A 16599-nucleotide genomic window follows, 5' to 3' on the forward strand; every position below is an offset into this window, starting at 1 on the left:
GCGCTCACGGCAGGAAGGACGGTTCCCGGGGGAGCCAGGGACCGAGGCGTCCGAGCAGGCGGGATTTGCGCCTGGCCGGGCACGGTCCGAAGTCCGCGCTATGGGAGAAGAGAAATACTTGCCTGAGCTGATGGCAGAGAAGGATAGCCTGGATCCATCTTTTGTGCACGCGTCGCGCCTTCTGGCGGAAGGTAGGACCGGCTGGGCTCCTGCCAGCTCCAGCAGGGCGAAGTTGGGGAGGGTGACTGCTCCGTTGGGCAGAAACTGTCCCCGAGAGCTGCTTCCGAATGCAGGAGCACAGTGCTGGTTGCCGGGCTCCTCCGAGGCTCAATTAGCCCTGAGGTCTAATGGTAGGGTGATGCGACCTGTTAGGGTCCTGGACAGGGAAACCAGCAAGTGTCAGGTGGTCCACCGGGACCTTGTCACTTTGCAGAAGCCAGCAAAATCAGTTTAGGAGTAAATGCGATCCATGGAGTGTTCTAAGAGTATCTTGGTCACAGATCAGCGTTATTTATTTATTTATTTATTTATTCATTCATTTATTTATTTATTTATATTTTTTCCTTCTGCGTTTCGAAGTGATTTTGATACCCATTTAATCGGCATTTCCCCTGGAAAGTCTTAGAATTATTCAGCAATGAAGTATGCATGTTCCTATATTTATGTGAGTGTGGTAAGCAGAGGCTAAAGGGTTTATAAATGTATTCGAAACGTGATGATTGGGTAGTATTCAAAATATTGGTCCCTAGGAACGCTCCATCATTGATCAACCGATTTTTAAACCAGGTGTGCGTTTTCTTTTTGTCTGCTGTACCTGTGATTTAGCGGAGATTCAGTTCCCAGAGGCTTATCTATGCTTTGCCTCTTGCATTGCTTTGAAAGGTCGTTTGAGAAGAGGTACGCATGAAAACTTCTCCATCAGAAACATTAACTCCCGATAATTCCATATATGTGAAGCAATGGTAGCAACTAAAGACATCCCTGATACCTGGCACCCTGCACTCTCCTCTTTAACACAACTGCAGTTTTTGGTTGTATGTTTCATTAAAAATGAAGTGCTTCGTCCTCAAACTGGCTACAGTGCAGCTTTGTAGCTTGAGGTCTTACCCGCTAGAAGAATCAGTCATATCTTTCTCACCTCTAGCCCTCTCAGGATTAAAATACGTTTGAGATTTAGTTGTACATCGTAGAAAAATTTTTACTTCTCATATGATTCAGAGACATTAGATGTATTTGGGCATTTTTAGTGGTTGCTATTTATTTTAACCTACAATAACAAAGTATCTCATGAAAGACTGCCAGGAAAAATGTAGAAGATTTGAAATACACCGTTTTCAAGGGAAAAGCTGGCTTTGTAGAGTAGTTAGGCAGTGATTTGCAGTCATGTTTACCACTATGTAATAATCAAGTGATAATACATGAAACTGGAAAAATTAAGCCACGCATGAACAGAGAGCATATTGGAAACTAAAGACTCAACAAACATGAGCAGATTAAAAATGTATTCTTCGATTGTTCACTTCAGTCCTTCCTTCAGAAGTGTTTCCATTCAGTGTACAATGAAAACGGATTCATTATCTTCTCTGACCTGGTAACTGGAGCTCTCTTTGGGACAGAAGGCTCAATAATTAGCTCATCAGTTATTAATGTGCATTAATTGTACTTCTAAAAGTTACAGAACTAAGAGATGTAGATAAAAGTCTTACCAGGGTGAGATGCATGCATATTCTCGACCAGTAAAACAGTTAGGAGACCACTAAGTATTTGGTTTCCTGCTGTTTTTTCTTTCCCAAACCCTAGATTTCTTGAGACTTAGGAAATTGTTCTAATGTACCTTGTAATTTAATTTTTTCCCAGCAGGGGGAAGCATGGCCTGCTTTTGTAATGGATTATTAAAAAAAAAAAAAAAAAAAAAAAAAAAAAAAAAAAAAAAAAAGCTCCGGACTAGAAAGGCATCTTAGTAAGAAACAAAGAGGGTGCCTAAATATCAGAGAATTCCTAATGAGAAAAGAGAGAGAGAGGGAAGAGGTGGTGGCAGTAATCCTAGAGTAGTCGGATGCTTCCATTAAGAGACGCACAGGGTCCCCATCACTGCAACTCTACCCAGGTTCTTACACATGCTTTCCAGAGTGTAAGGTGAGTGTGCTTTGGAGTCTGAGCGAATCATAATGCACGTGTTGCATTATAGATTTTTTTCCATTGTCTTCTCAAAGGCCATTTGTGAAGGTTTCTAGGATCATGGTAGAGATTTTATTTCTCATACCTGGAAATGCTGCCTTTGACGGCATCAGCTATAAATAAACCTGACACAGATACTCAACTGGAAGGAAGGTGCATACTGGAGTGCATGTCAGCAGTGCTGGGCCGACAGTCTCGAGACTGAGGCGGGCAATAAATATGAGTCAGATGATTCCAGTGGAATGAGTTTGTAGAAACAGTGATATAAAGCAGGGAACTCTCACAGTGACTTCTTTTGCTTTGCAGTTAGTGACGGATACAATCCTCTCCTCGCTTGCGCCTGCTTCATTTAGGGAGCACGTCTGTGGGCTTCGGATTACTTTTTTTTTTGTTGTTCTTTTTATTGAATTTTATTTCATTTGTTTCTGTTTTATGTTTTCAGTAGGGGTCATACTAAAACAATTAAAAGCAAATAATTTATGATTTTGACTATTAGTTACAGCAGATCTTGAATAATATGGTTTAAAGGGGATTGCATAATGCATTTGGTTAAAGTAACTTCCCTGCTGTAATTGCAATTTTATGTAGTTAGCCATTTGTTATGGAAGATGTTTTTGAACCTGCTAACAGAGCAAACCCAGCATAGTTCTGGCCCAGGTCCGATTCTACTTTAGCACTGGGGTTGCATGAGGTTATTTGTACCTATGCTCTCTACATTTGATTCCATGATTATTTAACCTAATTTTGTAAGCTTTCCTTCCCTGGGCCCAGTGTTCTTGCCTCAAAGAAAAGAGTGAGAATAGGAGATCTGAATGTTTCTGGAATTCACTCCCAGATGCCCCAGCTGAGAAGAGTGATGTTTTCACATTTCGAACAGGAAACATAAATCAATAGCTGAACATTTTTGCTATTTTTTCATTCCTTCCCAGTATAATTAAATGTAATAATAATACATTTATTTCACTATAGCACTATTTGAGGCCTATACATGATGCCGTATAGTGGAGACAGATTCACTTGAACGACTTTGAAGGCCTGGGTCTTGAATGTGAAGTACACATTTGAACATGTGCTTGTTTGTGGTTGAACATGCTGTGTGGCAGATTCATACTTCTCAATTCAAAAGTGGCATTTAATACTTTCAGAAGTATTATTAAATTCAAGTGAAAATGATTCAGACAAGGCTTTCTAGTTTGGTTCTTCACAAATATTAATGGCTTAACCAATGTTTTTAGCTAATTAGTGGTGAGGTGAAATCAAACATTAACAAATACAAGTAGTTTCTGAGCTGCTCTAGGTGCTATTTCCAGAGTTTGGTGAAAGATTTGACCCGACAACCACAGTCAACCTTTATGTTTACATATATATATATATATATATATATATATATATATATATATATATATATATATATATATATATATATATGGATTTTTAAAAATGGGAAGCTAACATAAATTTTTATTTATCACCAACAATAACATATCTAAACTGAGCTATGTCCATCCTTACATGGGGCTCCCATGTCCATCCTTTTATGTAGGCTCTATGTCCATCCTCACATTCTTTTAGTAAAAAAGGACAAAGGACAGCTTATGTTCTTTCAGGGTTAACCCACGTCTGCATCACCAGTGCTTCCCATGTACTGTGAGGTTGTTTTAGAGACACATTCTTGCCTCGGATCTCCCACTTCTGTTTATTCTTGTAGCTGCCTTTTCAACGTGAATAACTTAAAGAATAGAATGTGTCTCACTTGCAAAAGCAATAGTATTAATCTTTCTTGACACTTATCCTCCCTTGTGTCTTTCAAGTGTCTGATGTTATCAATCTGCACCTGGTTCCCTCATTTTTCTTCCTTTATGTCCTCGGAATGCTTCAGTCTAGCCGGTATCCTCACCACTGCCCTAAAACAGTCACTCTACTGACAGAGTCACACACACAGTCCCTGCCCTGCCCAGTTTCTCCCTACCCATCAGGCCTGTACTTGCTACTGCTGGTACTCTAGCAGGGCCTGTCTCCTCCCTGGCTTGTCCCTCTGGCCGTGTTGGCTTTACCGTCCTGGCTCTCGCCTCACTTCAGTAAACACTGTGTTTACAAGGATTCATCCAAAATGGAAACGTGGTTCATCCTCTCCGGCACTCTTGCTACATATCCCCATTGTCAGTCTCATCAGTCGATCCTTTCTGCTTGATTTATCTCACCTGTGACAAAGAAGTCACTTCCCTGTGGCCATTCTCCTCATCCTTACCTGTGCACACAAGCTGCTCTACCTGGTTTCTCAAGATCATGGATTTCATCATTCTAGGGTGGACTGGTCCATCTCAGTAGACTTCTCTCATAAAACAGAGCGAAACATCAGGATTGAATCAATAGTATCCCCTGTGAGAGCTGTCCTTACCATGCTGCTCAGCACACTGAGAGAAAGTTGTTCTTCAGCAGACTCCAGAATCTGTCCCCGGGGGCCTCGTTCCTACGCCATCTGGCATGGTATAGAGTTGCCTGCCTCTTTTCTCCCTCCTGTAACTAGGGTTTTGTATGGGTTGCGTCTCCCTGGAAAGACCTTCCTTCATTTGTCTACCTGGTTAAAATTATTATTAACTCAACAATTTGGGCCAGGCTACCCTTTAATCTGGGAAAATAGCTTATTTACTCAATTGTTACTTGTTACGGATTAGGAGAACCCGCCTCTCTTGTTTTTGACCTTAGCGCAGCTATACTGCAATGTGCAGTTTCTATTGGATTTTGTCTTTCTTCCCTCTAGCTGGGAGGTTGGACTTGTGACTTAGGTCTCTGAATCCCTACTGCCTGACTTCATTCTCTGGGTCTGATAGATGGTTGCTAAGTGGATGACATCGGTCTTACATATTACCCTTATTCTAGTTAGAAGACGTCTCCAGCAAACAAAATCCCTTCCTTGTTGCATTCAGCCATATTTTATCAAGCTTTACCCCCACACACAGAGGATCGTTTTAAGAGCATGTATTCACCAAAAAAAAATCCCTCAAATTTGTTTTGCGATAGTTATGTATTTGCCATAATTGTGAAATCAGAGGCTGTTTTAGTGTATAATATCCAACACTGAGAAGATGGCATTTAGACATTGTGTGTGGGCACAGCTTTGTTTTGTTTTGTGTGGTCCTGCAGGCCTGTTTGATTACCACTGTTGAGATGCCCGACTGCCCTTACCACCGAGATTTTCTTCCGTTCATGCCTAGGTTACTCCCCTCACAGTGTTTTTGACTGTTTGTTTACAGTCAACTCAGGTTTTTGTCCAACATCCCTTCCTTTCCCTTTCCTTCTTGGATTCTCATGAAAAAGGGTATACACCTTTTTCTTTAGTCTCTGACCTCCAGCCAGTGGCTGGCAATGGGTATCTGCAACTGTCTCATTCAGCTGCTGGAAGAGAGCTTTTCAGAAGACAACCATGTTAGGTTCCTGTCTACACACTCAACATAGCATCAGTAATAGTGCTCGTGTTTAGTGTCTGTTCATGGAATGGATCCCAAATTGGGCTGCTCACTGGTCAGGCAGTCATTCAGTCTCTGCTCACTTATTATCTCTGTATTTCTTTTAGAGAGGAACAACATTTTGGGTCAACATTTTTTTGAAGGTTGGTTGGTGTCCCCATCCTTCATTATGGGCACTGGCTAACTATTGGAGATGGAGTCTTCAGGTTCCATATCCCCATTGTTGGGAACTTCTGCTAAGGTTGCTCACATTGAGTCCTGGGAGTCTCCTCCTCCATGCCAGGTTCCTGGGACTTTCTAGAGGATCCCCCTAATCTCCACTCCTGCCATATTTCCATTCATTCTCCTGGCCCTCTGGGTTTCTCTACTGTTTTACCCAATACCTGATCCTGCCCTCCTTTTCCCCTCCCCCTTCCCTCTCCAACCCAGGTTCCTCCCTCCCTCTGTCTCTAGTAATTATTTTTGTTCTGCCTTCTAAGTGTAATTGAAGCGTCCTCACTTGGGTCTTCCTTCTTGTCATATATCTTTTTTGTTCTGTATATATTATAAGAAATATGTATTGTTGGGTGGTTGTGGCTCATGCCTTTAATGCCTGCATTCAGGAGGCAGAGACACTGAGGGGCCACAAATACTTTATATTTAAGTGTGCTGTTAAGGATTCTTAGTAATATTCTAGAGAGGCAAAAGTGTACATTTCAGTATTTTTTTATTTTTCAATTTAATAACTCAGAAATTATTGGGGAAATTGTGTGATTTGCCAATGTATTTTCTAATTTCTTTTAAAGGAGAACTGCTTATATTTGTTGATTTTTTTTCTCTCAACCAATTTTTCTCTCTGTGAGTTTGAGGCCAACCTGGTCAACAGAGTTCAAGGGCTACATATTATTTATTTATTTATTGAGGCAGGATAAATAAATGAAATATATATTAACTGAAATTATATTCTTACACATTTATAGTTTTAAAGCTATCAATAGTTATGTTTTACTATAATTGTAGGTTTAAAATTATACTTTCAAAAATAAAAAATGGTAAATTTAAATAAAATAAGAATGACGTAGAAATAGATTTTTTTCTTTTTTAAAGAGGCACAATTAGTAGTTGATTTCTCAAATAGCAAACACTCATGTTATAGGAGCCCTCATTTTCTTAAGTGAAAAATCCTGTAATGACTACATGCTTGATACTCCCAGCATTTGAGGAGGCAGGACCCACTCATTTCTTTGCTATATCACTAACTTCTTCCTGAAATAAGTTACCCACAACTTATCTTCATTCGTAAGCTCACTGATTCACAATAGAAAGATGTAAACATTTAAGAACAATGTAATTGCTTTAAGTTACTTTCTATAAACATTCTTTTTTTATTTTTATTTTTATTTATTTATTTTTTTTTTGATTTGGTTTTTTCGAGACAGGGTTTCTCTGTGTAGTCCTGGCAACTCACTCTGTAGACCAGGCTGGCCTCGAACTCAGAAATCCGCCTGCCTCTGCCTCCCAGTTCTGGGATTACAGGCATGCGCCACCACCGCCTAGCCATAAACATTCTTAATTTAGCTATAGTTTGGGAGACATTCTATTGAGCTAGGCCCTATTACATTTAATCACACAATCACACCTGTGCTTTAATGTGAGCTGGTGACAAGTTTCTACAATAAAGATATGCTGTTGGCATACATAGAGATATTACTTGATTAATTCATGAAGTCTTTTGGCAGTAGGGGATTTAATACATTCATGTGTGTGTGTGCAGTGCACACAAGTACACATACATGCTTACTTGTATGTTTATCAGATATCATGTAAGAGATCAGATGTCAGTATTTTATGGATGATCTGCTAGGTTTCATGTGAATCTCGAAGAACAGTTATTTTGAAGATCACGGGGATTCAGAGTCACCATGCCTACTATTGACTGCTCATAGGTCATAGATCATAGGACATGATCTTTGTGGGGGACTGCATGGGGTGTTGTACAAGGCTTACCTTGACTTTACCCACAAATCACATTAGACTATTATTGGCACTGTTTTTACAAGTTCCAGGACTTAATGCTTATTATTTAACAAATTTCATATAAGAAAATAAATGCTGATCTGAAATCCAGATTTTCACGCCCAGAGGCCATCAAAATATACTGCTTTCCAGGAAAGAGATAAGAATTATTCATGCTTTGAAGGAAGGTCAGATATCAATGTGTAAAGTTCATGTAGGAGAGTTAATATTAAGTTTTCAGTTAACTGCTCATATTAGTTTACCAATTCAACTATTACATGAATTAATATGCAGTTATAAAATAACTACAATGAGGAAAAGATGCATAGATTAGCGGTGTGGGGATTTACAGTATACACTCACACGGAGAAGCCACAAATACCTTATATTTAAGTGTGCCGTTAAGGATGCTTAGTAATATTCCAGAGAGGCATAAGTGAACATTTCAGTATGGTTTTATTTTCAGTTTAATAACTAAGAAATTATTGGAGGAGTTGTGTGATTTGCCAAGGTACTTTCTTTCCAATTTCTTTTAAAAGAGAACTGCTTATATTTGTTGAATTTTTCTCAACCAACAAAACCAGTAGCCTCTTTCATGGCTCTTGGGCAGTGAGGGCTTTGTTGGAAAGCAAGTCTGCAGATTTGGGCAGAAAGAGATGTCTTGATTTAAGTGTTAGTCATAGGTTGTGAGGTTTTTTTTAGGATTTAATAAGTTGCAAACATATTGATTGGTGTTACTGTCCTATTATCACAGAATATGCAATCAATGCTTATGTCCTTTAAAACTGTCATGATTAGGTTTTACTCTACTAATCAAAGAGCAGTATCTGCGGGTTTTCTCCAGCGTGTATTTTAGCAGGCGTATGTCTGTATGCTGGGTGATGTCAGGCTCCAAGAGCAGCTCAGCAGATGTAGCCTTAGTGGCAAAAAAACAATGAAAGAATTTATTTAATGACTGGAATAGGATGATTAAGTAATGAGACACTCATTTGACATGTTTTCTTTCACAAGTTTTTAGATTATCTTACAACAAATAAGGAATAGTGCTCTCATTTTATGAGAAAAGGTAAAGCAACTGATCAGACGGTCGCATTACTCATGCACATTTGCTTTGAGAAGTTCATTCATGAGCACTGCTTCTATAACTATCTTCTCCTTCCCTCCTGTCTCCAACTCCTCCCAACTCCTACAGAATAAATTCATGACCACTTTAAAAGATACCATTTCTATATGTATATGTGCTTATACATATACATACACATGTTCATGTCCAGTTTACTGAGTCTCTTTGGTCCAGTTAGCATTACTTACACATTCATATGTCCAGGCTGACAATTTGGTACTGCAGAACCCATGCCAGAGCTCAGTCCTGTAGGAAGATGATTCTCCAGCTCTCTGCAGCCATTGGTCACTTCTGCTTTTCCTTTAGGGGTGGGACCATAGGCATATATTTGTTATGATTTAAAAACATGTCAAAAGATGTTACTAAAAATTTATATATATATATATATATATATGCATATATATGCATATATATATATCATACTTGTTTCAGGGAATATAAAAATCCTACTTTAGTAAAATGTTTGATATTGTAGAACTTCCTGTTTCTTTTAAAATAATTTTCTTCAATAAATTAAAGAATTTGATTTACACACAGTAGGGCATTCATTTTCTGTCAATTGAAAACATAGCAATAGAATCCACGTAGTATACTTAAGCATATAAATGTTATAAACAAAAAATTGAATTAAGTATAAAACTGGACAAGGGGGCTATTCACAGAAAGACTTAGGTTGAGTTTGCATTTCTTCTTCTGGAATTCAAGACCCTGTGAAGTAGGGCCCTTTAAGTTGTATCAGTTTGAAAGAATATTTGGCGGGCTGAGGCAGATGGCATTTTATGGAATGTTATTGCTTTGGAATGGACTTACAGAATGATACATTCTGAGATTGAGTTAAACTAGTACACTAAAATTAGTGAAATACTGGAGGTTATATCACATCCACAGAAGGAGAGTTTGGTAGAATAGACCATTATGATAATTAAAAGCAATTCAGTGGAGATAAAATAAGCGATAGGTATTGGCAATGGTTTGCAATAAGCCAGATGTTTTCCCTCTGACTAAAATCCATAGAATGCACACAAGCACACACATGCGCAAAATGCTTATCATGTATGTGCTGATCCTATACTAGACATGGGATTTATGGAGTAACAGTAAAGACTTGTTCAAAATGGTTCTCTCTGCTAGCACCGTCTCACATCTGCATTAGGGACAAGGTGGAAGGGAGTACAGGAAACTACATAAATAATTTCCATAGTGTACTGGCTGATTTTGTGTCAACTGGACACAAGCTGGAGCTATCACAGAGAAAGGAGCTTCAGTTGGGGAATTGTTTCCATGAGATCCAGCTGTAAGTCATTTCATCAATTAGTGATCAAGGTGTAAGGGCCCCTTGTGGGTGGTGCCATCCCTGGGCTGGTAGTCTTGGGTTCTATAAGAGAGCAGGCTGAGCAAGCCAGGGGAAGCAAGCCAGTAAGAAACATCCCTCCATGGCCTCTGCTCCTGCTACCTGACCTGCTTGAGTTCCAGTCCTGACTTTCTTTGGTGATGAACAGCAATGTGGAAGTGTAAGCTGAACAAACCCTTTCCTCCCCAACTTGCTTTTTGGTCTTAATGTTTAGTTGGGTATTCCTGTGACAACCTGACCATGTTTTGGGGAGTACTGTGGAAAGACTTTGGAACTTTGGGCTAGAACTTAAAACTACTCTTAATGAATCCCAATGTCACTTGAAATAACAGAAGTGAAGATTAATGTCTAAAGAGAATGGTCGTCTTTCATCATGCATGCCTTGTAAGGGATATTTAAGAGTTTGGGCCACCTGCAAAAAACAATAGTCTTTTAAGAGGATTTAAGAAGTAGCAAATGGTTCAGCATTTCATTAGTACATGATATGGCTGCACCCTTGGAAAATGGCCAGTGTACCTATTAGATGCAGGACAGGGTGTGGCTAGAACAGTAGGCTGGTTCAGAAGCTCTGGAGAACCAGAGTCAGATCCTACAGTGCAGAGAGGGATAATGCAAAGGTCTGTTTAGATCTTACCAGCATAGTGTAAAAACTTGGTTTCTATAGAGAAGATGAAAGTCACAATGGCTGCTGTCTGAGATGCTGCTCGCTAACAGGGTTACACGGGCTGGCAGTTGCTGAGATGTTTTCCAAATGTTAGTGCTGAGGTCAGGTGGATATCCATTGAAGGACCATCTTAGTGCGAATTCAAGGGTACCATTCAAGACATGGGTATGGAGAAAGTTCTGTGCTCCAGTGTTCTCAGTGAAATAACTAAGTAGGCTTGATGGTGCACACCTGCAACCATGGTGCTCTGGAAGCAAAAGCAGGAGGACTGTGAGTTTGAGGCCAGCCTACTCCACATACTGATACACGTTCTGAAACCCTACCATCACCAGCAGCAGCAACAATAGACAAAATAAATGCAAAAGAAAAGAAAAGAGCCACAAATGAGATCTAATGGGTTTCAAGACAGAAAAGAAAATAAACACAGAAATGTAGAGAAAATCCACATACAGTGGAAGCAAAAATAGGAGCCCACGTCCTGAGAAGGTGAATGCTGACTTCATAGGGCAGCATATGGAACTGTCTGAAGCTGATGATAGTTATCATCTTAACCTACATACCTAGTGAATTTGTGTGGTTAAATGTCGTAGGGAGTGAAGGGAGGAGAGAGCTGTTAGAGTATAGATTAAATCACCAATGTTGCAGCTCTGTTCCTCCCGTCTGTTTTCTGTTCCTGTAAGTGAAGGCCTTGATTTTGAGGTGAGGCTTTTAAACTTAATGTGCTCCTTGGCCTCGTGTCTAATGTGAGAGCAGTACTAAACTGAGGAAATAATGATGGTGTTCTGTTTAATATTAACTACTGTAATTATTTTGCTATCTATAAATAGCACATTACTACCCTTTGTCCCTCCATGCCCATTATTTACCTGATTTAATCTATTTCCCCAGTTCATCACTGTGACAAAGAACATATTTATTAGAATTACATCATATGATAACATCATAACATTCATCCTAGGATCTTTTCTAAGGCCCATCCTTGGCATTCTAAGCCTTTTACTCTCCCAGATTCCTTGTTTACACCTGATTTTTCCTCTGCTGGTTTATACTGACTTGTTGGAATGTCTGACCTTGAAAACCATTGTGTCCTTCCTGATGCTCTTTCTCCTTCTTGTGTGGTTCCACACTTCAGTTAAAAATGTACCACTTGTAATTTGACTAGTGGAGTAATGGTCTACTCATGATCAGGAGATAGGAGGCCTAAATCACCCATGCTGGAAATCCTAACATTTCTTCTGGTGTACTGGGCTGGATAAAAAGACACACATATTCCTTTGTAGATAAGCACTCGTGAACACACCCAAGCATATCCTCTTTCCTTGTGGCAAGGGACACCAGACCTGTTTCATTCTGGAATAGCAAAGGCAGTGAGAACATAAGAAAAAGCAGGTACTTTTGTGCCACTTAGAATATATGTTTTGGATTAAACATCATTTTGTGAAGCATTTATTATAACTTGTATGGGAGATTTGTTTGTAAAATTACTAGCTTATTTCTTACTCTGGTATGTGATAAAAAAGAATCATTTGAAAGCTGCCACTGTTCTAGCAAAAAGAACTTGGCAGGTCAAGTGGAAAGCCAAATTCCATATCTGCTACCTGGTTGTTTCCTAATTTTCTCAATTCCCATTGGCCTTTATTTCCTTGTGAAAACAGTTTCTTGGATCCACAAATTACCTGCTAAATTATTTGTATTTTTATATGAAGTGTTTATATGGTACAGATATTAACAGTACCTATTTTCTTTAACTCTTTCATTGTTTGCAGTTGTCTTACTTAAAAAAAATGAGGTGAAATTTGTTAACCATACGGATCTTTAAGATGGACACTTGGCAAAATTTGTTAATTATAAAATTTTTGTAAGTGACACCCTTGGCTACAGAGATAACGTTCCCATCAGCTCAGATAGTGCCTTCACCTGCCCTTCCCATGATTCTCATTTCATTTAACAACATTAATATACCATCTAATCATCCCTCTCAAGAGCTCACTGTATCTTCAGTTGTCATCGGTGCTGTGGTATCCCTCAGCTACTCATTTCCTTTATTGCAGAATATCTGCTCCATCTTATAATGTGCCACAGTTTATCCTCTCTTCTGAGTAGACGTGTGGACAGTTTTCTGTGGTAAATTATTATCTGAATCAATTGTCACAAATGCTCATAATCCACTTTGGCCTGTCTGGTAGAACATCAATGTAGCTCCAGCTGTCCTGGGATGCTCCATGTATCCCCAAGATGGATGTTAGGATCTGCTTCCTTGGCTTCTTAAGTAGAGAGCACAGTCTTGCGTCATCGTGCTTGGCTTAGGCAATGTTTCTGTGTGGAGCACAGGTAGCCGTTATTGAACCACGGTTTTGTTTACCTTATGTGAGATGCATGGTCCGTTCTCTACCGTCCACCAGACCGTGTCACCGTCTCTCAAGGAATGTGTTAGCATTCTGGCAGTGGTCGCTCTTTCAGGCCATCTGTTGAAGTTCCCAGTCTGTTTAATAACAGGAATTCTGTTAATTTTAAGAGTTAAGGCAAGGTGGCTTTTATTTGGGTTTCCTTGATCCATAATGATGGGGAACATGTTTCATGTGTTTTTTTGTTTTCATCAAAACAATTGCATTGACATTTTAAATTGGACTGTTGCTCTTTTACAGTCATGGGGGTCATGTATATGTTCTGTATTTGTGTCCTTTATTAACCACACACATTGCAAATATCTCACCCCAGTGTACAACTCAAATTTTCATTTTAAGAACTGTCTTATGGATGTCACAAACAAGGTCACTGTGAACATAGTGGAACAGTGTCCCTGTGGCCTGGTGGGGCATCTTTTGGTTATATGCACAAGAGTGGCATAGCTGGGTCTTCAGGTAGATCTCTGGAAGCCCTGAGGGCCAGCAGAAAGAATGGAAACAGGCACCCTCAGGAGGTAGGAGTTAGGAGGATCCACTGGAATGTACCACAGACCTGGGAGGTGAGAGACTCCCAGGATTCAAAGGGAGGGCCCTTAGATGAAGTGCTCTACAGTGGGGAGAGAGAACTTGTAGAATCTACATCCAGTGGAGGGACAGGACATAAAGTTGAGGGATGGGGTTGCCATCCCACAGTCAAAAGCTCTGACCCAGAATTGTTCCTGCCAGAACAAACTGCAGGGACAAAAATGGGGAAGCAACTGAGGGAAAGGAGGCTCAGTGACAGGCCCAAATTGGGATCCAGCTCAAGAGTAGGCTCCAAGACCTGATGTTATTACTGATGCTATGGTGTGCTTACAGACAGGAGTCTAGCATGGATGCCCTCTAAAAGGCCCAGCAAGCAGCTGAAAGAGTCAGATGCAGATACTTACACCCAGACAAGGGGCAGAAGCTGGGAACTCCTGTGGGAAAAGCTGAAAGAAGCTGAGGAGGAGGGCAACCCCATAGGTAGACCAGAAGTCTCAACTAACCTGGACCCCCATGAGCTCTTAGATACTGAGCCACCAACCAGACAGCATATACCAGCTGATATGAGGTCCCCAACACACATACAGCAGAGGACTGCCTAGTCTGGCCTCAGTGAGAGAAGGACCTAATCTTCAAGAGACTTGCAGCCTCAGGGGGTGGGGAGGTCTAGTGGGGTGGGGGTGACATCCTCTTGGAGTCTGGGGAGGGAGACTGGGAAGGGGATAATGACTGAACTATAAAAAAAAGATATAATAATAATAATAATAATAATGTCTTTTGAAGGAATGTTATTAATTTTAGTTGTCAACTTTAACATTTTTTCCTTTATACTGATGTGTCAATCTTAGGAACCTTTTCCTTTTCAACCTTTGCTTTTTTCAGGAAGTTGTCCTCATGTGTTCTACAGCTTGTGTTTAGCCTTTAAGCATAGTTTTATATTCCATACAGATTCACTGTTTCTTCTTGTAAGCCAGGGAGGGTAATGTTCTTTTGCTTAAGGTGATAATAGCCAGACTTTTCAGTATAGTTTTCTGAAGGCTTTCTTTGATTAATGTTATTTTTAAAGTGTTCAAAGCAAGGTGCACAGACAAAATGAGGTGTATTGCTAAACATTAAAATGGAAAAAAATAAGATTATAATGTTTAATGATAGGTGGATAACCTTGTGTCATGGCCTCTCTCTATATCTATATATCTGCATATCTGCTTATCTGCATTTCTGTATATTTGCATATCTGCATATCTGTATATCTATCTGCATCCCATCAAAAGAGAGCGGCAGTGTTAGTCAAGATGCATTTAAACCCACATTCGACTGTGTGGAAGTTTTCCTTTTCTTTCCCATTTTAGGACACAGTCACTGCAGGAGACATGAGTATACTCTGCGAATCGTAACTGAAAACATGAGGAACCATCTTAGAGGTGCTGGTGTTTGATGTTTCCAATGAGTGCTTTATTCTATCAGTGAAGAAGCGACATATTTATTGCTAGAAAGAAGCTGACATTTTGAGAAAAAAGAAAAGAAAAAACTAGCATGATTGTCCTGAGCTGTAATGTATGTTCTAGATCCATGAGAGGAAAGGGAGCCATAGAAACCCAGGTATTTCCAGTGTAAGTGTGCATACACACACTTAGTTATGAATTATATGGCTTTTCTAATTTTCCCAGGAAAAAAAATGCTAGATAGAACAAAACAGCCCTTACCCTCAGCAAAGTTCAATGGTTTACAGTTGTAAACTATGACCAGAAGCCTACGTCCATGCTCAACACAATTTCCCATCTTTAACTCTGGATCTTCATTGGCGTGTTAACTGACAAATGTCACCTGGAATATGACATACATTTTCTGAGGTTGCTTAAGGGCATAACTGGTGACTTAGTGTTTAAAGCACAGATTACAAAGCACAGCCACTCAGTAAACACATTCCCCCTCATCACATCCTCACTAAGAACCCAAAGGAGAGTGGACGGTGATCCAGACTGAGAGAAACCATCAGCGCTGGCATCTCACAAGATGATTCCCGCACGAGTATGTTTCATTCCAGGCGAGAAGGCTAGAGCCCTGAAAGAAAAATAAATGTACACACGGTATTTTCACTTTCACATTTTCAAGAACGCCATGGACCAAGAACTGTAATTCTTTTGTAATAGAATTGATCTGATTATTATTATGTGAGATCATTATTATTTGTTATATTTGCAAAAAAAAAAAAAAATACCAAAGGGAATTTGACTAAAGGGAAATAGAGTGAATGTAAAAGCAATGGCCGTCTTTTAGGATATAAGTTCAGTTTTCCTACAGGTAGACACTGAAATGGGAAGCTTCACATGGTAACTTTTTATATTATCACTAACTCCCAAGAAGTATTATCAATTTTTATATTATCACTAATTCCCAAGAAGCCTTATCAATCTAAATAGGTGGATGTTTTTCTTTGCTTGAATGTGAATAATTCTAATTATGTGTAAATTAAAATGGAATATTCTTTAACTGGTTCTCTTTCAAAAGCCTTCCATCCTTAGGGATGGAGGTATGAAGGATATAGAATATAGCTATTCCATTACCATCTTCCTAATTGCTGGCTTATTGGAGTCAATACCAATTTCAGAATTTGTTCACTTTGGCACACAATTAATATAAGATATGCGCTGTCTTAGAGCTTTCTCCAGAAGGAGCTCTTGAGAAAGTTTTCTTGAAACATAAATGATTTACTTATTATTGTTATTTTAATTATTGATTAATATCTATTTGTACAAATTAATGGGTATCAGTTATGTGTGTACACCAATTAATGCATGCACGTACTATTCACTTCTGTGCTCATGGTATCCAGTTACCCACAGTCCTCTGTTGTCCTCTTCTCCCTCCCTTGGTTCACATATCCCTTCCCT

The 16599-nt window shown here is 39.5% G+C and overlaps 1 protein-coding gene across 1 annotated transcript in view; it reads left to right on the forward strand.

The window, feature by feature from the left end:
- Nucleotides 1-100: 100 nt before the first annotated feature.
- The window catches only part of Khdrbs2 (KH RNA binding domain containing, signal transduction associated 2), a 471528-nt gene continuing 455029 nt past the window's right edge, over nucleotides 101-16599 (forward strand). Inside the window, exon 1 of the mRNA XM_052192875.1 lies at nucleotides 101-191. Within this exon, the coding sequence (XP_052048835.1) occupies nucleotides 101-191 (91 nt within the window). The remainder of the gene's footprint in view (nucleotides 192-16599) is intronic.

Source organism: Apodemus sylvaticus, chromosome 9, assembly GCF_947179515.1.
Source record: "Apodemus sylvaticus chromosome 9, mApoSyl1.1, whole genome shotgun sequence".
Lineage (NCBI taxonomy): Eukaryota > Metazoa > Chordata > Mammalia > Rodentia > Muridae > Apodemus > Apodemus sylvaticus.